Genomic DNA, 24,124 nt, shown 5'->3' with positions numbered 1-24,124 from the left:
AAGTCCACTCTTTCTCTCTCTCTGGTGCTAATGCACTAGAGGAGAAGAGCAGCAGACATGCTTTTTTCAGGTGATTGAACCACTTGAGATGAAAGAAGTTTCACTTTTTATCTGTTGCTTTAGACTACATGAATTTTTTTGTGGGCTTTTATGCACACCTTTCCTGTGCCTTTCTGTGCCCTAAAGGTCAACAGTGCTAGATTTCCTTTAGAAGAAAGGGTTTACAATGAGCTGTTGGTCACCTGAGTTCTTCACCAGGAGAAGTTCAGTTGTGGGAGTGGGCTCCCTTCCTCCAGTCCTGGGTTGGTTTATGGGAGTTATCTTAGTGTCTTCCTAAACAGTCTGTTCAGCCAGTCTTGTTGACAAACTAGCTAGTTTTCTTGGACCTTTACTGTATAGAGTTAAACCTTACCACTGCAGTCAGCTTCAGGCTAAAGAAAAGAACAAGCTAATCAGTTATTACCAGCTCTTTAGTGATTCTGTGGCCATAGCCAAACCGAGATCAGAGCTGCCGAAAACACAACCCAGTAAGTCCTGATAGCAGAGTCATTGGTAAATGCAGATAGCGTAGCCCACTACTAGCCGCAACACTGGTCTACTGGCTTACACCTTTGACAGAGGTTTTGCTCTTTGAATTCATGCCATTTCACCTGCAAAAGAAGGGCTCAGCCAGTAGTCTAGCAAGTTGTTAGGTGGCCAGATACTCCAGTTATGAGGAGCAGTTTTGGCCACCAAAGAAGCCCAAAGAGATGACCAGGGTTGAAGAAAACCAAGGAGGATGCTAGGTAAGGCAAGAAGGACTAATGTAATTTATAGGTAGCCAAATGACTGCTTGTCAGGTGCAAAAGATAGTTAGCAGATTGTGGGATGTTTTGATGCAGAAATGTCTGTCTTTGGGGAAGTGCAGCTCTGCCCACAGCTATTGCACTGGGAACAGTGCCAGAAAGAAGGTATACATGACAGAGGACTGCCATCAGCAAAGAAGCTTCCACTGTATGCTAAGCCAGGGATCTGTTTATTAAAGAAAACTGCAGTGCACAAAGCAGGGTGTTGCTTGATGTACCACAAACATCCAAACAAATCTTTGCCCATTAAATGAATACATCCCCGAGAAGCATATCAGGCTACTCTACCCTTCTCGTGGGCTAACGCTATCTTTCTGGGATGTACAAGTTACAGATAGCAAATTTCTCTGCCACAGATGCAGGAATGGACACCTATCTCAGACCACTACAGTCTACATGGTGCAGGTTACAACATCGCATGTAGTGGAGACATATGCAGATGTATCCTGAAGAGTATGGGAAGTTCCATAATGAATAAAGTCCCCCTGGCCAAGGGTGTCTGCCCATTCAGCATGGGGAGTCTGAGGGTAAAACCAACATCTCATCGTACCAGCTATGTCAGGAAAGAAGAGAGCAGTCTCATGCATTGTAGCAGAGGAATCTCATGATAGGAATCAAGTGACGCAGTGGTGTCTGAGAAGAGTACTTTTGAAATAATAAGCTGGTGTCTGGGATTAACAAAGCTAAAAGACAGCCTAAAGCTTTGGGATGAGGATCACTGACGGCTGATTCATGTAATGAAGTTCCTACACTAGGTGAAGGAAGATGCTTTCCAAAAGGCCAGTTCAAGACTGGAATGGACTTTTGGAGGAACTTACAATCTCTATAAATCTCTTTCCCTTTGTTACGGTGTGAAACACGTTTCTGGACTTCTGTGATAAGCATGAAGTTTACAGTGTAAGTAAAAAAAAGCAACTCCTTTCCTTACTCCTCCTTTGTCTTCCTAAGTACAAACATTATACTGTAAACACTGTTCCCCTATGGTGATAGAAAAGGGGAAAAATAGGATGAAGAGTCCTTATTTGCATGACTAGTGTAGTGCTAGTAATGTAATCATTATGAAGGTAATACAACATCTATTTAGAACAGAGTAAAAGAACTGGTATCAGTAACAGGAAAGCATTATTCTGAATGAGAGAGAAATTAATGAGAAACATCTTTTCATCATTTTGAATACAACCCGTTAAATTAATTGGAGCAAGGTTGTCTAAATTCTGATATGTTCACAAATGTTTTCCTGTGTACCAAGCTGAACTAGGTTCTGAAAGAAAGAAAAGTGCCTTCCTAGACTCTTTCTGTACACACAGCCAGAGCAGCAGGGTATTCATCAAAGCCATAAGCAAAGTGCATAACCAGAGATTTAATTCTTGAAATTGCATTTGACTACAAAACTTTCAAAGCCATGCGGAGAAGGCCTTTGTACAGAGCGCCTTACTGTAGCTTTAGAGTATGATGAACTGAATTAATTCAAGGAATTTATTATTGCTTGCAGTTTGCCTGTGATGAGGGCTGGGACTGCATTTTCTTTTTGGAGCTTGGATTTTAATCTATGTTAATATTCGCATCAACAGGGTAAGTTAATGAGGCCCAAGCTCATTTTATTATCTTTTATCTGACTGAAGCTCTAAGCTTCTACCCGCACAGCCTGAGATACGCACTCTGCATGCTGGATGAGGAGAAGCAGTTTATACTCGAGCAATTGTACTGCACAGACACAACTGCTCTGTGGTTGGTGTTCTCCATATGGGAAAGTTCATTTTGTTTCTGTCTTGCTTGAAAACAAACAAACAATAAATCAGCAACGTGACCATAAAAGAAAAAAAAGCCCCAACCAAACGACCAAATGACCAAACAAACAGAAAATAAGGGATATGAAAAAATAATGCAAGCATGCCTGTGAGGTCTGAACCAGGGCTGGGTGCCCTCTTTTTCTTTGTAGAAGACAATGAGTGGTTGATGATAGCTGATGTACACTGGGGAAAAAAAAAAATAGAGATTATTTAAAAGGAGGCTGTATTAAAATAAGCACTTTATGATTCTTGAAATTATTTTTGTCCCATTTGGGACTCCTGAAGTGAGTGTTTGCTCCTAATGATTTCCCAAGTACGGACTGACAGCCTTTTCAGAAGGATTTGAACATATCAGGTATTCCAGCACCCAGTAACAACTACACAAAGAATAATGGAAGTTGCATGTGGAGCCAAGATGGTAAATAAGTTCAATAGATAAAATAAAAAGAAAAAAGGAAAATAAAAGGAGAGGCGTTGCATTGCAGGGAAATGTTGTTTGGAGAGGGTCGGGCTGGCTGCCTAATGTCCCAGCCACTCTGCCTGCCTGTGAGCACACAGGGTGCAGTAGCAGGGTCGAGCAGGCACTTGAGGATGAAGAAGAGGCTTGACCTTCTTAGTATATTTAAAAAGACTCAGCCAGGAGTGTTTATTAAAGTCTGGGAGCAGAGAGGAGTAGTGACTCTTGCTGCCCTGAGATCAGGTTAGAATAAAATGCAAAGAAAACTTCCGTTGAGAGGAATAGATGGACATCTGATGTGACTGCTCCCACCCTGTGACAAAACAAATAACCTAACGTTCAGTGGGGGGAGATGCCTCCGGATTAATCAGTTTGCCACTCCTAATACTGAATTGCTTTGCTGCAGACCAATTAAATTAATGTCTTCATACGCCTTTCCACCCTCATTACAGTTTTACTTGTCCTTAATAGGAATATTTTTATATCAAATGGCAGGATCATAAAGAGCATAATGGGATGGGAGGAGTGGCAGTCTAACACAAAGCAAGAAAAGGTCTATGGAGAATTCAGATGTGCTAGTCTGAATTTCACAGTTAATTCATTCATCTTCAAACGCTCACAAGCCAGTTTTTGTGGAGGTGAGGGCAGCTTTAATTAGCAGTGAGCAAACAGGCCCCAGAGGGTTGAGCAGTTGCGTTTGTTCTTGACTTGTGGCAACCTGAATCAGACGCTGGAGGATGATAACTGAGAGCTGACTTTGTCCTTTAACTCAATGGTCAATTAAACTTGGGACATATTCACACGATTTTGCTTGGAAATTTTCTCATTTGACACAGTGAAATACCTCTGAAAGCCTTGAAATGTAGCAAGTACTGTTCTTATTTGTTTACATGGATTATGCTGGAGCAACTCATGCGTTTTTTCCACTTTGCTGAGCTTCACTCTCATCATAAATTGCTTATTTACGTTCAAGTGTCAGTTAATTCTTCAGTAAATAAATTCTTGGGTTTTAAAACTGAAACAAAGTGAAAAAAAAGGAATATTTAGTGGGTAGAGGAGGAGGCAAAAGACTGAAAAGTCCTCAAAGAATGGGGACATTTGTTAGTGAAGTATTCCTTATTACAACAGCACTATGACAGATATTCAGCTGTACTTCTAGTTGAAGTCGGAGAGTCTGTTATCACAAAGGGAAGTTCTGTGCAGGCCTCTGAAAACAATAAAATGTGTATATGTAGGGAGAACAGTGAAATATGCTCTCTCCCCACACCGTGACTAAGAGAGACCAGTTAAAAAACACATTTCTTCTGTGTGTGAGAACCAGTGTCTCTAAGATTTTCGTAAGGATTGGCAATGTATAAACTTCATGCTTCTGCAGCCTTCCAGTAATAAGGAAAGCCTGGAAATAGCTTGGGCTATTGAAGTATTGAACTGAATTCCGAACTTCGAGCCTACTAGAAGTTGAGGTAAAAATCTGGGGGAAAGTTGCTCCCTATTTAGTGACTAGCAATACTGTGGTGGTAGTTAACGATGGTTTTGGCTTCAGTTCTGACAATTTTAACAGCTTCATTTGTAAAGCTAACTTTGTGGGATGACAGTGACTATCTTTTCCTGGGGGTGCTTATGTCTGATGCTGACATTGATGTGTCTTCCTCAGAAGTTATTGCAGCTGAATCCCTTGTTCATTTGCATCTTTATCACTCCCAATCCATCATCTTGTATGTGTGTGTTGGTTGTTTTGATATTTTTTTCCCCTTTCTCCCATTAGCTCTGTTACTTTGCTCAAATAGTGTCTTTCAGTGACCTAAGTATGCGGCAAGGCAAACTGAAGAGGATTTCTTTCCAGTGTTGAGAGTCAGGATAAGTTGTGAAGCTTATGGAATTGTTAACTTAAAGCCTTTAACCTCAATGTCATCACCCGCCCTCTGCAGCCCTACTGTGAAGGTATAGTCCTTGTCCCCCCTGTTATTGTTAGTGTCCCTCTACTCCTCTTATCAGGGGGAGAGTGGAAGTCTTTGGAAATGTGACCGCCTTTAAGACGAGCAACCAAGACTTTGCTTCCTTTTATCTTTGTTGAGGAGAAACTTATCTATTCGCAGCAATTCGCTTTTCTCAGCAGGTCCTGTGGTGGTACCTCCATCTGCAGGTGCCCCTCAGAACACTCTTGGGTGAATGGTCCTAGCACTGCTGCTCCATTGGCTTTATCTCCTGAACTGCTCACAAGATGACTTCCACCTCTGCTGTTTTGTCTGTGGCTGTCTGCTTCAGACACAGCTCTAGCAGGGGATAAAGTGATCAGTTTCTCAGGCTGGAGGAACAGCAAGAGCTGTGCTGATGCTGTGTTGTACAGGTGTAGTAAGATGTGGTGTCCAAAGTAATAAGAAGGTTTCTCAAAAAGGGATGTTCATATCCTGGGGATGAATGCTTTCTTCTTACAAGGCTTGTACTTGTTTGTATAATCAATTGATAGCCTACTTAATAATGTGGACTAATCATTATGTCAGCTAGCTTATTTGGTGAGGATGTGACATTTGTAGAAAAGATATCTCCGTTCCTCTATCTGCTGGGAGGGGTACCTGCTGTTTGGAAATACTTGAGTACCCTTAGCTAGGGCAGAGTAGGAATCACTTGGGTAACAGTATAGCAGAGCACTTCATGAGTACAAAGCCATGCATGTATTTCCTACCTGCTCTTTTCCAGTTTTTCACTTCTGCTTTATGCTCATTTTTCCTTAGGCTTGGACAAAAAGGGAATGCTCAGCTGCGGAGGCTTAGGGGTTTGCATTGTGTGGCAGAGTGGGCCAGGGCCAAGGAACATTGATTCTGAGCTGGGGATGGCTTTGTGGTATATGTCCTTAGAATGGGTTTTGCTTTTAGATGTTTGACAAACTGCCAAAGCAGGAGGTAGCATGGATGTCTGCCTTAGCCCTTATGGTGTTTTCCAGGCCATTAATGCTGGGCTGCATGCAGTTGCTCAGTGTCCTGCCAGTGCTCTCTTCAACACACACACACTATTTTCCAGTCAAACTTGGCATAATGGATGACTTTGTGTCTGTGAGGTGGTTTGCTAATAGCAGCAGCTCCTGTGCTCAAGCAGGCATCACACACTGCTGACTTCAGTAGCAGGTAGGAGGGTGCTCTAGTCTCTGAAGTGGTTACAGCTGTAGGTTGTAAATGTAGGTGATACTTCCTCAGTTTAACTTGCACTCAGTTAAGTGTGGGTACAGGGTTCTTGCTACATAACCTCTTGCCAGAAGATAAACATCCTCAGTTCCAGCCAAAGCCTGTCCTTGTGAAGTCATGAAGATGTCTGTTCTTTCTCCGGAAGCCCAAGGTCATCTGAGCTCCTTTCTGCTATGCTTCTGCTACGGAGCCAGCTCAGAAGCTGCTTATACCTAAAGCTGACACTCCCACCTCCTGCTCCTGTCCTCAGATCTGTTTGACCTCTTCTGAAATTAGCCTTTAAAGTTCAGGTGGCTGTTTAAATGCTTTTGTGATGTTTGGCTTTGATGGCGTTGGTAGCAGCTGCTTTCCCGGGAGTGGTGAAGGACACAGTGATTGGAGATGCTTCTCCTTTCTCCTCCTACCTGCCCTTCACTCTTTTTCTTTGTTTGGCCCACTTCAGCACCCCATCACTGTGGGGGGTCCGTGTGTGTGTTTGTGTGTGTGTGTCTAACACAGGTGTAGTTTGCAAAACTGGTGGCTCAAAATGTCTGCAGGTAAGAGATGTCTGAGACCACACTAATGTGATGGTACTGCCACCCAGGGTTGCCCCAGTGAGAAACCCAGCATGGGCTCTGTCCATCTCTTCCGTACCTCTCCTGGTGCAGCCCCAGACCCTCTGCATTGCAGATCCTTTGCAATGTCGTCTGATGAGTAGCAATAAGCACAGTAAACTGGCAGAATCCCTATTGGCTCAAGAGGCAGTGAGCTCTTGAAAGTGCACTCGTGAATAATATTCATGCATATTAAAGTAATGGCCATAAGTACTATTCACATCTCAAGAGATGGAAAAGGCAGTCAGTAACTGAGGACCAAACTCGGATAAAAATCATAATGTTTAATCCACTGTAATAAACCTGTCAGTCTTCTCAGGCATAGAGAAGAAAATCCCCATTAAAGGAATCGGTGACAGGGAGAGTCAGTATACTGAATGGGCAGACTGGCCCATGCTTTGGGTTGTGCACAGTAAAGCCCAGCTGATATCCAGAGGGTGTTGTGGAAGTGCTGAGACAGGTCTTGCTGGGCTGGCTTCCAGCAGCTGAGCAAGCCTGAGCAGAAAGGGACAGAAACACTAATCCAGTCTTGCGGAGAACAAGAACGCCATACTGGGATTTGTAATGAGCAGGCTCTGAAAAGACCAGAAAAGATTTGATAAACATTTAAGAAAAGCTGTTATATCTTTTAGAAGAAAGAGAAAAGTGAAAAAGTGCCTGTTTTTCATCTTCCCTCCCCATCCTTGACTTAATTAATTATTTGAAAGGAGAGCTGCAACATTAGCAATCTTCCATTAATTCAATAACAGTTTTATGACTTTGAAGAAAATGTACTTGCTGTGACTGTGGAATCTCAATAGTTCAAATCAATCTGCTCCTCTGACATCTCCCTCTTATTTTTATTCCTAAGACCTCTTCAAGCAATATCTTGCTTTGTTCTGGTTTCCTATTATTCTTGAGCAGCTCTAAGTTGTTCACATCCTCCCACAATTTCTAGTTGAATATAGGTTTCATAGGTTTCACAATATAGTTGTCTAGGTTTCTTTTTTCTTTTCCCTTTATTGAATGAGATCTGATGTATCTGAGTTTCTCCTGCCATCTGGTACTGTGCAGTGAGAGCCACAATCCATGCTGTTAACTTCTCACTGGTATTTTCTCTTTTGCTTGTGTTCCATGGGACTCATAAGCTACATTAGAATTCTACAGAAAACACATTTGTGGTGGCTCTGAACTCTCTCATTTTGGACTTTATGTCACTTTTTGCTGGCTTGAGAATGTACCTGTTGAAAAGCAAACTAAAAATGCTCTTTCCTCTAGCTGGCTCATTGCACTACATTCCTACTCTCCTCCTATTATGCCATGCAAAAGAACCTGGTTTAGGATACAAAACCCACCACATGGATGGAGAGGTTTAGTGTCTGCCTTCATGAAACAATACTCAGAAACTTCTCATTTGCTGAAGTGTACTGTAGAGCTAAATATTGGCATGACCAATAATTTATGTGAAATAGTAAAATCTTTGTTTTTCTCCTGAATTCATACTCGCTGTGGTGCAAGAGAGAGTAGTGCATGTATTAAGTGTGGTTTGGATGTAAATGTTGAAACTGTGTTTCAGAGCAGAAGCTCATCTATCTGCTTTCTCTAGATGCAAGCCCTTCAGCTTCTAGGATGTGTATTTTGACTTCTTCTTACAATGTGGTGGTGTAATAGGATTCTTCCTTCTCCAGAGGGGCTTTTATATGTACATATGTTTATATATCTACTCACACATTAAAGATGGCACCAAGTCCAAAAAGCTAGGTTTTATATATTTTATTCATAAAAACAGATTTGCAACAATTTATTAAAAATTGATCTCATGCAGTATAAGGTTATACAAGAAATTCTTCATTTACATTTTATTCTGGCAGTTCCAGTCTAGTTTAAAGCATTTGTGCACTAACATCATTGGAAAATGCCATTGGGGCACAGCCTCTTCATAAATTTACAGTACATTTTTGCTGCAGTATAAAAGAACAGAAACATTAAATAGCTATATTCACTTGGTTGGTCTTGTTATCTGCAGTAAAGTAAAAAAAAATGTTATGGGAGAAACTACAGTATCATTGAGACAAAGAATGTACTGCATGGTTTAAACCTAATAAACGTCGCACAGTCAGTATTCACGAAGTTACAGACACACACACACACTCACCTCCAATGGTCCGATACTTCTGGTTTGTTTTTTTCCTGCTAAGTTGGAATAATATTTCTACAGAGATCTTTGTGTACACATTATATACAATATTGTAATTTTCTCTTTTTAAAAAGTAACATTCCTTTTAAAATAAACCAGGCCCTGATGATATTAATAAAGCAAGAGAATACTGTCAACACACATTGAGTGACAACGTCAGTGTTTAGTGCTTAAACAGAGTAATGAGTTCTATTTTATCTGTGTTTATACTTACATGTTTTTGTTCTAAAAGCTACAGATATTTCCATAACCTCTCTTACTGTATGTGCCAAGTGAAATATTTTGTGATGCTCCTGATTGTAAGATTTAGATACATATTCATGTTGGTTTTGGCCACTATGAGGTGTATTTTATTTTTAATGGAGATTTATGCTAGCTTTTCAAAGCTGTGGTTAAGTCCCTCAGCTAATGAACCTCTACAGCTGTGCTTCAGTCATTGCTGATTTGTAATCCTTTATAGGAATGTCATTCCAAAGGTTTGGTCTGAGGTGCACAGGCATTGGTCAGAGAAAACTGAGAGCCCAGTGGGTGCTTCATGTGTTTTTCCCCCCCTTACTCTTAGCAAACAGCCATGGCAGTGGGATGCCACGTTTCCAGCCCCTTGGAAAAAGAAGCTGCATGTCTGTCTCACCTGTGCCTGATGGTTTGGCTCCAGAGCTGGTCCAGACAGTATGCCACTATCGTTCATCCTAATCAATTTTGTTCAGGGGATGGAGCTAATGTATTAAAACCCATTGATTTTTTACAGTCTTTTTAGGATTCAGATAAAATATTCTATTGGTAAATTTGATTTGTCCTCTCCATTGTCCGCTACAACTGTCACACGCAGGTACAAAGCAAACATAGTGTATATTCACATCTATGTGCCCTGCAGGCTTTGCCTGCAGCAGCAAAGTGCTGTGCCCTAAGCCCTCCCCCCAAGTCCACTAGATTAATTTTACTGTAATGTGTAACATAATTCAAACAAACTATGAAAAACAATCCATCCTGTGACATTAAGACTTTACTACCCATCTGTCCTCAGCTTCTTGAATTACCATCGCGATCGCGAGGACTTTCGCTGACAGTTTAGTACAGTACGGTTGGTGGTGGTTATTCTGAAAGAGGTGCAGAAACTTTGCTATAAATAAAGCTGCAGATGGTCAGCAGTCACTACCATCATCCCTGAAGAAGGGTGAAGTGCTCTGCTCCCAAACAGCAGCCCTCCAGCTCACACAACTTGGAAGTGGAGCTTCAGCCTCTGCTTGGCTTTCACCTACAGCTGCAGGTTAAGGGTGACCCTGCTCACAGCCCTGCAGAGTCTCAATGACACCCGAGGAACCATTTCTCGCAATCTTTTCCTATTGAACACCGTCCCTGAAATGAAAACAAGCAAGACTAACCAGTGCAGAATGCTTCCAGCGATTTAACATAACTCTTGTAAAAATGAGTGGATCTATTTCAATAAATATGGTATAGCTCAACCGTTGTATTTTCCTTACATGGTTACAGTATAGAATTGCATGTTCTCAGGAGCCACGTAAAGCTCAGTGACATTTGTTTGTTTGTTTTGTTTTTTTTCCAGTGTCTTATTTGCAAAATCCATATTTCCCATCCTCCTTGTTGCTAGTAGAAATTTGGGAAGAAACGTTTTTCAGTGACTTCTATGTGAAGAAATAAAAACTCCATGAATAAGGCTACAGATCAAACTCCTTGTGTCCATCTCCTTTGCCTTCCCACACGAGTTACACGGGCACTCCTGTGATGACGGCCTCAGCGGTATTTCCTCTGCAGTAAGAGCCAATGTTGCATGTTTGTAGCAGAGTTCTAGGTCAGATGTTTAGTCCAGTCATTGAGTACTTAAAAGCAGTTCAGGAAGCACTAATCTCCCTTTCCTACAGCCCCGAAACCATTACTCGGAAGGAGGGTGGCACGTGTCTGTGCCGAGGGCTGGCACTGGGGCTTACGCAGGGACTGGCACAACTAGCATCAACTCCTCCTATGGATGGCAAGTAGGCATGATGAAGAATGGGCAGCTGCAAAGACAGCCGACGCTGTATGCTGTAGGAGAGACACAGGGAGACGAGTGTTAGCCGAGAGGAAAATGTTATACGTTGCATGCTTAATATGTTTGCCGGTTGCTGTAAGGGTATTTTCTGTGCCTGCTGCTGTGGTGGAAAGGGTTAATGCCAAAAGAATTACTCTCACTGCTGTTGAGCTGTGCCACTGTGTTATTTCCCCCTGGGGATTTTTTTCTGACAGGCTAGACATGACAAAGGAATCTAAGTTCTCAGAATCCCACAACCTTCTGAAATTCCCAGGCACTCTCGGGTTCATTGTTTGACTGCTAATACCTGAAAAAGGGAAAACCTTAAGTTTGCAATGAGGGCATATGATTTAGCAACCCCCATGGCAAAGTGATCTCTTGCAATACGGAGCCCCAGCTAACTGTGTAGACACTCACGAGGTCATGGCTGAGTTTTAAACCATACATCACTTAGCAAGAGTATGTTAGAATGAAGGATGGCATTTTTGCAAGTCCAGCTAAGGCAAACATAGGCATATGGATGGAGGGAATTTGGACTGATGGCTTTTTCCAAGTGGTTGCTCCTTGCAGTTTGGGTCTGTGCTTTTGAGGTGCTGGATGCTCAGGTTCGTGCTGTCAGCACCATGGGACTGAGGAGCTGGCACTCTGAAAAGAGTCTAACCTGCCACCCGAACCAAAATTAGCTAGTTAGGAACCCAACATTCTGTATCCAATTTTCCAAGCAGACTGAGATCATAATTGGTGAGGTTTTGGGTTTTTTGTGCTTTTTAAAAGGGATACTAAACCATGCTCACAGCTAACCCCTCACTGTAGAAAGCATGGTGCCATGAGACAAAGGCTGTGCTACCCCCCATGATGTGGAGGTACTAGCACCTTTCACAACATCAAAATCCAGATAAGGTTTGTTAGCGCAAGAGATATTTCAGTGATTACGATGTTATCATACCTGAACAGCTTCTGCATTTGGAAACATTCACTCTTGAAACACAGAGGCACTTTTTAAAGCAAAGACAGATGTCAAAGTGATGGAGATGAACTGAAGACTGGCTTTTTGATTCCAGAAGAAATATGCCCATTCAAAGCATTGTATCAGTACAATAGTTTTATATTTATGTTTTCCTGTTATCTGATGCAATGGTTGTGCATAGACAGCCTTTTATAAAAAGTGTATGTTTGAAAGCTTGCCTTTGGACAGCCTTCCTGATTCAAATGACGTTTAAATTCTTTTTCTGCTTTGTTAGGAAGTGGAGACAGCTACCAAGGCATCTATTGCACTACCCGGGGACCAAGCAGTATAGCTTTCAAATTCAAACAGAAAGAAATATGATGTTGCTTCTTACTTTCTTCACTACAAACTAAAGCAGGGGAAGTAGTTGTAATCTGCCTAGCTGGGAATTCTTTCTCATTTCCTCATCCCTCAAAAATCCCCTTCAAAAGTCTGATGAAATATTAATCCAGAGTGTTGATCATTGTAGTGCTGGCAGTGCATTCCTGGGACTAAACAAGATCCATTCATTGTCATTTTGCTACTGCTCCTGATTCTTCCTGGTGCTATCAATGAAATCATGCCTCGTTCCCAAGGAGTGCAGAAGAGGCATGGCTAGCTGCTTCCATGTGCTGCATCCTTATGAGCCTGACACTGCAGATTGTCATTCTGTCTCTTGTTGCAGGGTCAAATGCAGAATTTCCCATGCTTATTTTCCCACCAGTGGAAATGCTTACTTTGTTCAACTGTTACAGACTTCTCATTAAAGAGCTTTTTGAAGCTATTCCAAGAGAATCCAGTTGCATAATCAAGCGAATGGGATTTTTTTCACTCATTTAAGTATTAGCCATACCATGGACAAAGCATGTTTATTTGGCTATGCTGATGGTGGCTGCAGTGGGTAGCAAATTTTGTTTTAACTGCACTTAAAGTTTATTGTCACTTGAAAGCTTTGTTTCTAGGAACTGAAGCTGAGGAGTGTAGCCTGGAGACTTGCACACAATTAAGAATTTAGGCAAAACTCTTAGGAGGGGGCACAAAACAAAACAAAAAAGTAACAAAATCCAAACAAGCCTGCTATTTTCTCCTTAAGCAAAAGTAAATCTTGTACCTTGCCTCACTCTGTAGGGTTTTTTTTTATTCAATATCAGTGGTTTTTCTCTTCAGCCACCCCTGCCACATTTTGTCAGTGCATTTGAGGCAACCTCTGGTATCAACTACCGGCCAGGGCATGAAGGGATTTAGAGTACCCCTAAGGAGAAGGACCGGGGTCTACTGGTGGATGAAAGACGTGACATGAGCCGGCAGTGTGCACTTGCATCCCAGAAGGCCAGTTGTATCTTGGGCTATATCCAAAGAAGCGCATCTATCGGGTGAAGAGAGGTGATTCTGCCCCTCTGTTCTGCTCTGGCGAGACCTCACCTGGAGTACTGTGTGCAGCTCTGGAGTCCACAGCATAGGAAAGATACGGACTTGCTGGAGAGGGTCCAGAGGAGGGCCACAAAAATGGTCAGAGGGCTGGAGCACCTCTCCTATGAAGACAGGCTGAAAGAGCTGGGCTTTTTCAGCCTGGAGAAGAGAAGGCTCTGGGGAGACCTTAGAGCAGCATTCCAGTACCTGGTGGGGGGCTTATAAGATAGATGGGGAGGGACTTCTTAGTAGAGTCTGTTGCAATAGACAAGGGGTAATGGTTTTAAACTAAAAGTGGGTAAGTTTAGACTAAATATAAGGAAGAAATCTTTTACAATGACAGTGGAGAAACACTGGAACATGTTGCTCAGAGAGGCAGCAGATGCCCCATCCCTGGATGTGTTCAAAGCCAGGTTGGATGGGGCCATGAGCAACCTGATCTATCTGAAGATGTCCCTGCTCACTATAGTGAGTTTGGAATGATTGGTCCCTTCTGACTCATATGACTCCATGATTCTATGAATTTGTTTCAAGTCTATACAATATAGATGTGCCAAAGCATATATATGGTCAAGTATGTTGGGGAAGGAATGGTTAGTATTACTGGTTTTAGAATCAGAGGATAAAAGACAACTGCTGAAGAAGACGGAAAGCAAACGTGGTGCCACACACAGAGCAGCCAGTCATCAGGGTATTGTGTTAGAATAGGGCATATACCCTCAGGTCTGTACAAAAATGCCATTTATTAGGGTTAAATAAAATCAAGTCAAAGCTTGACTTTCAATGTCAGTGCTCATAGGAACACAATGCAATGCACATGGGAATACATGATTCTACATCACGGGCAGAGGTATTTGAAAAACATTTTGGTTCTGCTGCAGAAAACCACTGATGAGATCCATTGGTAAGTGGTGAGGACTGAAACAACTGCATTACAGTCAAACATCTCAGGATGTGCAGGAGTGTGTAAACTGTGTCTAAACATTCAGGGATCATTTCAGTTGATTCTTCAGCCCATCAGTGGAGAAGTTCTAAAAGACTACAACGAAGCAAGATGTATTTGCAAGTAAACTAATAATTCTATATCCACTTTATTTTAATGACTGAGTAGGATAGACTAATATGAACCACTGTCAGGGAAGAAACTGAACAATAGAAGCATGTTCATGCTGAGCCATATGACTGTCATGCAAGAATCCAGGCATAACTAACTTCTTTTGATGAGAATTTTTGGTTACTATAATTGACATAACTGGCTCCAGCAGGGCATTTTACTGTCTTTCTAAATGCTGCTAAAAGCAGAGCTTTAACTCAGAAAATAAAAAATCAAGTCGGTTTCTATTATAACGGTTGCAAAGTGATAAGCTGCTTCGAAGGTTACAAAAATGACCACATAAAGGAAACAGTCTATCAAAATGGCAGCTTTTAGTGGGGTCCTGCAGAAATCTGTCATCACCTTTACTCAGAAATCTGGAAAACTGTTCTGTATTGTTGCTCTTAAAAAGAGAACAGTAGAAATTTTAATGGTGCCAAAACGTAATTCACCAAACTCAGGTCACTGATGAGATAACATGCAGGAATGAAGATGCATAGAAGAAAGTCTTTAAGGTCATGGAAGATATCCCATTGAATGTATTCATGTGGCCATCTTACAGATAATCTGTGTGTGATCTAAGATGTGATCTTTAGGTAAGTAAGCAGGACCGCCAGCAAAAAAGAGTTGACTTTGTGTAAGAGGCGCCCCAGCCTCCTGGGAAATGAATATGATTATATGTATTCTAAACTGGTTCAAGCTGCTCTCTAGACTTGAGAGGTACTGGCATGGTGCTACTTCCATCCATGCAGCTAAGCTCCCCTAAAGAGGGTTTCTGAATACCAGATTGGGCCTGAGCATTACCCAGGAGAGCCCAAGTTGATACAGCTGTGCTAGGCAGTATGCTAACAAGCACCATAGAAAATCAAAGTGCAGGGCTTGAGCCTGTGCACCAACACTGCTTTGCCTACCAGAGGAAGTGTTAATTTACACTGTGTAGTTGGTATGAACAGGAGAGAAAACAGCCAGCCCAAATTTTTCGCTCCTCATATCTGATGGTCTGACTTGGGTACGGCATATTTTACATGGCACATGGATAACCTACTGAGTTCTGCCCAGCAGGAAAGGGAGCAAGAGGCAAAGGGAATTGTGAATCATCTATAGTCATGCTCTAAGGCTGTCTCACCATCATACAGACTGCATTTTTCTTATGTCAGGGTTCTAAATCTGAGCCAAGTACAAACCAAATGTTTTTCACATTCTGACTGAGATGACTACAAGGGCATGTAGTGGTAGAACAAGGGGGAATGGCTTTAAACTGAAAGAGGGTAGGTTAGGTAAGTTATTAGGTAAGTTGCTTAAGTAGTCATCCGTCCCGTCCCCCGTTCCCCCCCCCCCCCCGCCCCATGCCAATGGGTTTCATCAGTGGTTTTTTGTAGCAGAAAATGTTTTTCAAATACCTCTGCCCCTGATATAGCATCATGTATTCCCATGTGCATGCTCTATGCATGCAGTGAAATAAGATAGAGAGCACAAACTAAAGCTTATCCTTAACTTCCTTTTTGTGTGTTTGTTTGTTTCTTGACAAAAATGTTATATATAATAGCTGTGGAAGGGCAGAAGTGCTGCCAGACAAGTTGAAAATATGCCCATGGGAGCAGGACGATATTCTTAAAGATCACGAAGTTTGGCAAGAGGCAACCTCTTGTCAAAGTGAGGGAATCACAAAACCCTAGTCTTGAAGATGGCTACAATTCTCCCCTCTGGCAGCTCCACTGTGCCTGCGTGCTGTGGCTGTGGTACCCGAACTACCAGCTCATCCCCAGGGGAGACACTGACCCCTGGACCTGGCACAGTCACGGCTGTGCAAGTGCTGAATGACACAGTTTTGATTTACAGGACTTTATTAATTGCTTTCCACAAATGTCAGCGACCGTTCAGATTTGTACTGACTTGCTCTGTAAGACCTTTAGGGAATCTCAGTTTTCTCATCAGTTACCACTAGCCTAGAGGAAGTTCTGTCATTGGTGAATGTTGGCTTGTTGGGTTTCTTTTCCTGTATTAAGTCTCTACTGGGACAACTGAACTATCTAAGTGTCTGTCTTTTTCTTAGCATCTCTCTTAATGTAAGAGGGCGATGTGCAGATGAGGCTGCATTCACACTACATTATTTCTGACAAATGGTGCTGCAAAAAGACAGACCTCTAATAGCTATGCATTAAAGTACTCTGCTGACCCCATAAAGTCACGAGAGCTTTCTCAGTGAGAGCCCTGGTTCTGTGAAATAACCAGTTATCTCAGCTAGTGGGGGCTTTTTTTTGGTGCATATGTGTACACTTGTGTGTGCATTAGATCTCCTGCATGTTTGGATCAGGGATAATTTTGAGTGCAAGGACAAAGTGAGAAATCCATGTGTTTTTCTGCACCAGGTACTACAAGGTAGTAACGGCTATCTGCAGTCAGTTTTGCTGTCGCTGATGTAACATGTGACTCAGCCTAGTAATTTGTTTAATTTATTGTGTTTTTCAATTAGCTTTTAAGTTGCCTGTGTACAAAACAGGAGTCTGACAGCTGTTACCCCAGAATCTGATGAAGTGGTGCCTGTGTAACTAGGCTGCCATGGGGAAATAGCTCATCCAAGGACAAATGAGCGTGGTGCTTCCCTGAGCTCTGGCCCACAGAAGGCCTTGCTGAGCTGGAGGAGGGCAGTATGTGATTTTATTGTACAGGTTCCTGGAGGCAAAAGCTGATACCATAAGACTCTTTTCCCTTTATGAAACTAGCAAGTGCTTTGTGCCATCCTCTCCTTGTAGCCGCAGCATTGTTTCTAAGGGAAACTACTTGGTGCAGGCTTTCCTGTGCCAAAACCCAGGACCAGCTGCTATGGCAACACTGAAAAGCCCTCAGACCGTTTTTATTTCTCAGCTAGTTTAAGATTGAAAGAGAACAAAATGCTATGTACACCATGAACTCCCCTAGCTGGTGTGTGAAAGAACTTGGAATTTTGATAATAGCCATGGCACGTGTGTGCACATATCTTTAGACAATGTGTTATGGATGTTTCTAAGAAGAGAAAAGAATTATGCTAGTCTGACTTTGGGGCACCTTAGGCCCTTGATGTCTTTTACGTTTGGTGGGGATGGTAAGCTGGCGGCATGGAGACATCACAGTACAACACTGATGCCTCAGAAGTTGCCATTCACATCTGTTGCTGATGGTCCAGGCTTTCTCTGTAGCTGGTGCTGACTGAAAAGGTTTACAGTGAAGGTCTTCCCATAAAAATTCATGAAAGAGTAATATGGGTTTTGATGAAATGTAATAAGTTAACATCTTATCAGCAAGACAAATGGTGTCCAGGATGGAATTTATGTCTAAAACAGCTGAAAGTGCACATGTCCAAGCACATGTAAGATGACATTTCTTTCTGAGAAAGGAATGCCTCTTTCTGTACCAATATGCAATGGTGTATACTTCGTCAGGGACTGTAGTGACAGGACAAGGGGTAACGGGTTAAAACTTAAACAGGGGAATTTAGATTGGATATAAGGAGGAAATTCTTTCCTGTTAGGGTGGTGAGGCACTGGAATCGGTTGCCCAGGGAGGTTGTGAGTGCTCCATCCCTGGCAGTGTTCAAGGCCAGGTTGGATGAAGCCTTGGGTGAGATGGTTTAGTGTGAGGTGTCCCTGCCCATGGCAGGGGGGTTGGAACTAGATGATCTTGAGGTCCTTTCCAACCCTAACTATTCTATGATTCTATGATTCTATGATACTTACTGTTCTGGAGAGTTGATGTCTTCTATAGGATCTTTGCTTGTTCTGGAAGGGTCTGATGAGCCCCATTGTGCTGGTGGATTTTGGTCAAGATGATTTTTCAAAATGGCTTTCTCACCATCTGGATGGACAACACATTCAATTTTACCTTACTGTGATTGAGTGACACCATTTTTCAATTGCTTCATCTTAAAATTTCCCAGATGTTAATAATGCCATGAAATGAACTCTTTATGCCTATATTCCAATGCAGAGGCAGGTTTCCCTGTGAGTCTTTGGTACTCCTATGTTTTTGATGTTCTCCTTCATAAGAACTACCACGGGGAAACAGAAAAGTGACAAAACCTCTTTTGCCCTTCATTTGCTCTCCCCCACCCCACTTCAAAAAAACCAAACACAAACCAAACCTTGTTGCTCATCTCTGTGTAGTTCTATCATGCTTTCTCGCCCATTCAAGGTTGTGTAAAAAATTAATGTAACTGCAGCATCATATTAACTTGCACTCAAACACTGTTACCTTTTCTCATGAAGAAAATGTCTTATTTTAGTGTTTTCCTAAAAAAACTACAATCTCGTTAATGTATAAAACCTTGATACTCTTGCAATCTCATAAGCATTCAAGTGCCATCATTTAACTATCTGTTATCATTTAGCGTGGAAATAGGATTCATATCAGTTGCACTGGTCCATAGGCTGCCTGCAGGAAGGACAGCTAGTGATTTCATTAAGCTTTCTCCTGCTGCTCTCATTTCTGCATAGTGATAATACAGAAGATAATAATTTTCCCTGTAGGTAGCTTCACTTGTTTCCCCTGTGTGTCCCAGGAGTCCTGGGCTAGCTGAGCTGAAGCCAGTGGCATTGGTCCCCCAGGGAATTGTAGACGAACACAGCCATTTTAAGAAGTCTGCCTTCACCAGGGATCCCTTCTGTTCCTGCCTGCTTTTCCAAAGTCTCCTCCTGTGTTAAGCCAAATAAAGTCACATGGAAAACATCTGAGTAATGAGGACAGTGCACAGTTTTCATAAATAATTACAGAGCAGCTCCAAATCCATCACAGGCAGTTGTTTGCCACACACACAAAGAAACAGTGATTGCTGCAGGCACTAAGGCGGCATGGACGAGGACTTGAAGGTAAATTCCTGAAAAGGACACTGTAGGATTTGAATGCAAAAAATAGGTATAAGGAGGAAAAGACAGAAAATAGCATAGAGAAAATGAAAACAGCACAAAAAACCCCAGCGTGCATTGAAGGCTTAAGCAGATTTTCTGTTCTACTAATGCTCAGAAGCCTCAAATAATGCTTAGGTCCCAGCATGCTAGGAATATATACGTTATCAACAAGCACTGGTGGGACCAAACAAGCAGTAGAAACAAAGAACAAGGAAAGAAGCTGGAAGCAGAAACAGAAATGTTTTGAGGGCAAACTCCAATATGTATAATTGCCCTCCCAGCATGGTCATCCCTGGCATTATTTTGTAGCGTTAACTTTATGCTGTGAAAAATCTAACAAGCAGCCTGGAAATAAGTAAACAGGTGAGGATGCAAAAATGTGCAGGCATGGGGATGCCTATAGCTCAGAAGAGCAGGAGGGATTATTTTTCACTTATATTGCATGGAAGTGAAGGGTCTGAGAAAGGAGGCGTCCAAAACACATGAAGCTTCTTCTGTTGGGGCAAGAAAATGTCAGTAAAAGAGAGCTAAGGAATTCAGCTGTAGCACAAAGAGTGCTTAAAAAGATGATATGACAGGATTCAGTGGTGGTTTAGATGTGAAGGGAGGACAGCAAAGTGTCAAACCTGACAGTGGCTAACATAAGCAAGTCTATCATCTCAGGGCAGCCTGAAATTTGCTGGTAAGGCATTTGCTGTCACAAGATTTCAGTTTTTATTTTGCATATATCACATTTCTATGTATATTAAGCTTGACATTTGCATAAAAGCCTTGTGATGTCTATAAACAGACACATAGAAAAGAACACTTTTTACTTCCATGATTAAAAACAACATTCAGTCCTGAGCTGAACTAAGCTGACAATGAAAAATGCTGATTTTATGATATAAACTGAAGTTAAAATTTGAGTAATCCTTGTAATTAGGGATGGAAATGTATATTATTTAACTATTTTAGGGTTCCAACTCCTTTGGCCAAGATAAGCAATGTAATCTTTTACAGAGCCACTGAGGATACAGATCTTCATCCAATGACTGGAATATGCAACTGTTGGGCTTCGGGAGTATGTTATTTCATATCTGTATTGTACGCCCCTAAAGGGGTTTCTTTATGCTGTGAGAGAGAGAAGGAGGTGGTCCCTGTCAAAAAGGTGGGGGATTTAGTTTAAAGTAGAGCAGTAATCATATATTCTCTGCCTACTCACCCCTCAACACCAACTGCCCATATATCACTGTGTGTTATTCTTAATAGACCCTTTCCTACCACTCTTGCAGATGACTCTCCCTTAATATACCGCATAAATGTCTGTATGTAAAATTACTATATACAAGTTTTAATGCATATGTATAAAATACAGACAAAATTCACATAAAACCTGCCACAATGTTGAGATTTCTTTTTTTTTTTTCTTTTCCCTCTGCTTCCTTCAAAATACAAAAAATCTGGGCAATTCTTATTTGTTAAGCTTTTGGGGAGAGCAGTTGTTAGATTTTTATTCTGCAGCTATGGAAACAAGAATATCTCTCTTTTTTCTTTTTTTTTTGTTTTTCATTTACCTTTCATTTAAATAATGAAGAACAAAATTCTCACTTAGTCATATGCTTCCAGGAGCTGGAGCTTAAAGAAAAAACACTATTACCATATGCACTTCAAAAACTTCAGGAAACTGATTTTATATACATGAACAACTGAAAGAAAATAAATTAAGGGTAGCAGTAAACATTTGAGTTCCCAGCTTCCCCTGGAAAGTGTAGCACTGCTTTTGGTACTTCCACATCTTTTCTTCCTCTGTCCATTAAGTATGTCCCTTGAAAAATGCTCTTCGTTCTTAGGCTAATGTCTGCCACTACAGATGCGACCAAACAAGTTGCTCTGGGATGATCTAGCTCCCTTCAAAATTGAATTTACATTAGCCAGAAGCACTTTCTAAGTAATTTTCACCTTTGTAGACCTCAATCCGGAACTCACAAGTCCAGATAAGTGATGCCTGAGCACTTTCTATTTGGAAAACTGTTGGGAAAAAAAGGCAAATGGATCTCAAGGGCCTTGCATGACACTCACTGATGGGTTCATTAGAAAACAAAACCTGCTGCCCAGTTGTCAGCGAGAGCCAGAAGTCTTTGGCTCAGGACCTTTGCCTACCTGCAGCAGAGAAACAATTTCCAATTACAAAGCTCTGAGCTGAAAGAGCATATCTGATGCTGGCTGTGCGGAAGCTCAGTGAGGAGGTCACTGTTCCCAGCTGCTTGCCTCTCCCTCTGCCAGGGGTGATGCTCGTTTCAGACCTGCCGTACGTATAATCACCCTGCAACCTGGTGCTGTCAAAATTACCTGGGCTGGCTTAAATGCACTGTGCATTCTTCCGCTGCAGGCAGAAAACACTGGGTGACTACCACTGCTGCTATTTCTTCCTAGAGTTTAGAAACTCTATTACTTTAACTAGAAGTGTGTTTTGTTGCTGCTTGTACACTGCAGCTTTATTAAACATCTTCATCATTACACTTTAGTGGCAATATTCCTCCCATGGCTTACAACTGGATGGCAGAACTCCTTTTTGCCCTGCATCCTGCAATTCCACTGTTGTTTTCTCTCTGCTACAAAGCATATTTTATGCTCCACAAAGAAGCAAATGTGGTTTAATAATGGCTTATAAGAGGTGGCAGAGATAACTTTGCTGATTTACTCAAGAACTCTGGAAACTTTAAAGCTAGAGGCAGATTGTTAAAATTTGCTGTAATTTTTCACAGTTCTGTTTGGACTGGGAAACATGACTAGCCAGGCAAAATTAAAATGAAAGGAAAGACTGAAAGGATCACATTGTTTGCTGGGTAGATCAGAAAAAGACTCCTGAACTAAGCTCACAGCACCGGGCAGTCTAAATCGTGACATCTGATTCCTATGTTTTGAAAGGAAGAGTTTTTAAAAGAAAAGCCAGCAAGATTATCCTCTGATTTATACTACTTTAAATCAGAAGAAACTCCCTTTACTGCAGATTTATTCTGTGCAAGGAAAGGCAGGCACTGAACCTCTGGCAGTTTGGTTTCCCTGTTGAAATAGAAACAAGCTCCAATTTCAGGTTTGGAATCCTTTTGCTAGGCTTCATAGAAACTAGTGTACGTATCTCTATATATTTCTATATACAAGGCATATAATGAACTATATCCTTTCCTTAAAACAGTGTTCCTTTAAAGGAGTTATTTCTGAAAGCCTTTCCTTTGAATCTGTGGTTTCAATCTCAGGTTTAATGCTTGAATCACACTAACTTCATAGAAGTAATATTTCTCCCCTCTGTCACAGATGCACTCTGTTTTGCTTGACGTTTATGAGCAACATGCCTTTGAAATCTGTTTTCCTTGAGCTGCTTTTCCATGGGGAAAAAACTAGCGCTAGAAAACATTGGAATGGGGTGACAACTGACAGTATGTAGGCATATCTGACATGTAAATGAATGCTCCCAGTCCATTTACAGCAATGAGTAAAGGCTGTTTTCAGGCTCAGAACAGAAAAAGCTTTCTGAACAAGCAAGGGTGCCTGCAGAGAGAGAACCTGAGAAAAGGGTTTGTCCATAAGTGGGGACTGTTGCAAGGCTGCCTCTTGTTTCTTATGTACTTTCCATAGGATGTCTGTTATTCATTAATTTCCCCAATGCGCTACTCTGAAATGTACTGTCAAAGGTAGAAATAAATGGAGATTCTTCTGCAGGATTTCTTCTGAGCTTGGCTCTATATGAACCCCTTGCAATCTATGAATCATTCATGTAGAAATAATTTCATATAATAAAATGTCAAATAGAAGTCAAATGGAGTAAGATTGTACGATTCCAAGCATAGCAAAATTATCCAACCTCTCTCTCCCTCCCCCCCGCCAACCACATAGGAAATTCTCTCTGTATTTTTTCAGCTTTTATCTCTGCGAGGACTTGCACAGTAGAAATAACTTCTACCTTCACAAAGTCTCTCCTGCTTCTGGCACACCAGCTACATGAGTGCAGGGAGCCCTTTTGGGAAGCTCTGGTTTGTGCCCGTGCCAGGGCATTTCTTCCCTGGAGCTGTGCAGCACAACCTTCCTCTTTACACAGCATCACAGTTACATGCATTTGTCCTCCTTTTTCCAAATGTCAGCCTGTAAAACTCAGCCGTGTCTCCAAGCTTGGCTCTTTTTGCTGAACGGCACTGCCAGTAACAAACTGCCCGAACCAAGTGCTGGTCTCACCCACAGCCCATCCCTGCCTCAAACCCAGGCTGTAATGCAGCCCTGCTGCTCCAGCAAGGCAACCAGAGCCCACAAATGCCAGGGGAGAAGTTCATGTTGCGCTGCACACAGAGCTGAGGTCACTAGCAGACACAGTGACTTAAAATCATCTGAGGAATGTATTAGAAGTTAGAGGGATACTCTTTTAAATTCAGCTGAGGAAGCCACTTGATTGAGGTACCAGAGATGCAGTCCATGGAGCTTGTTGGGAACTGCTTGACCACACAAAGCTGTCTACCATGCAGACAAAAAGCCTGCATTAAAAAGTAAGCAATCAAACCATAAACTACAAGCCACATTTTCCTAATTGCTTTTCTTACATAGCCAATTGCTATAGATGTCTCAGGGACATTAGAGGTTTGTGAACAAGAGATGAATGATTCTGATAATATCAGTCTTTAAATGAGATCAACTGGAATGAGCCATAAAGAAGTCCCTG

At 41.8% G+C, this 24,124-nt stretch overlaps 1 protein-coding gene across 1 annotated transcript in view; it reads right to left on the bottom strand.

Annotated features, from left to right (window-relative positions):
* Window positions 1-8,668: 8,668 nt before the first annotated feature.
* The window catches only part of GABBR2 (gamma-aminobutyric acid type B receptor subunit 2), a 449,684-nt gene continuing 434,228 nt past the window's right edge, over window positions 8,669-24,124 (bottom strand). The window contains exons 18-19 of the mRNA XM_065669323.1: window positions 18,268-18,385; window positions 8,669-11,080 (exon numbers count right to left, since the gene is read on the bottom strand). Of these exons, the coding sequence (XP_065525395.1) occupies window positions 10,915-11,080; window positions 18,268-18,385 (284 nt within the window). The 3' untranslated portion in view covers window positions 8,669-10,914. The remainder of the gene's footprint in view (window positions 11,081-18,267; window positions 18,386-24,124) is intronic.

This window comes from Lathamus discolor, chromosome 2, assembly GCF_037157495.1.
Source record: "Lathamus discolor isolate bLatDis1 chromosome 2, bLatDis1.hap1, whole genome shotgun sequence".
NCBI classification, from domain to species: domain Eukaryota; kingdom Metazoa; phylum Chordata; class Aves; order Psittaciformes; family Psittacidae; genus Lathamus; species Lathamus discolor.
The sequence above is the reverse complement of the archived record's forward strand: the minus strand, read 5'-3'. Positions and strand labels throughout refer to the sequence as shown.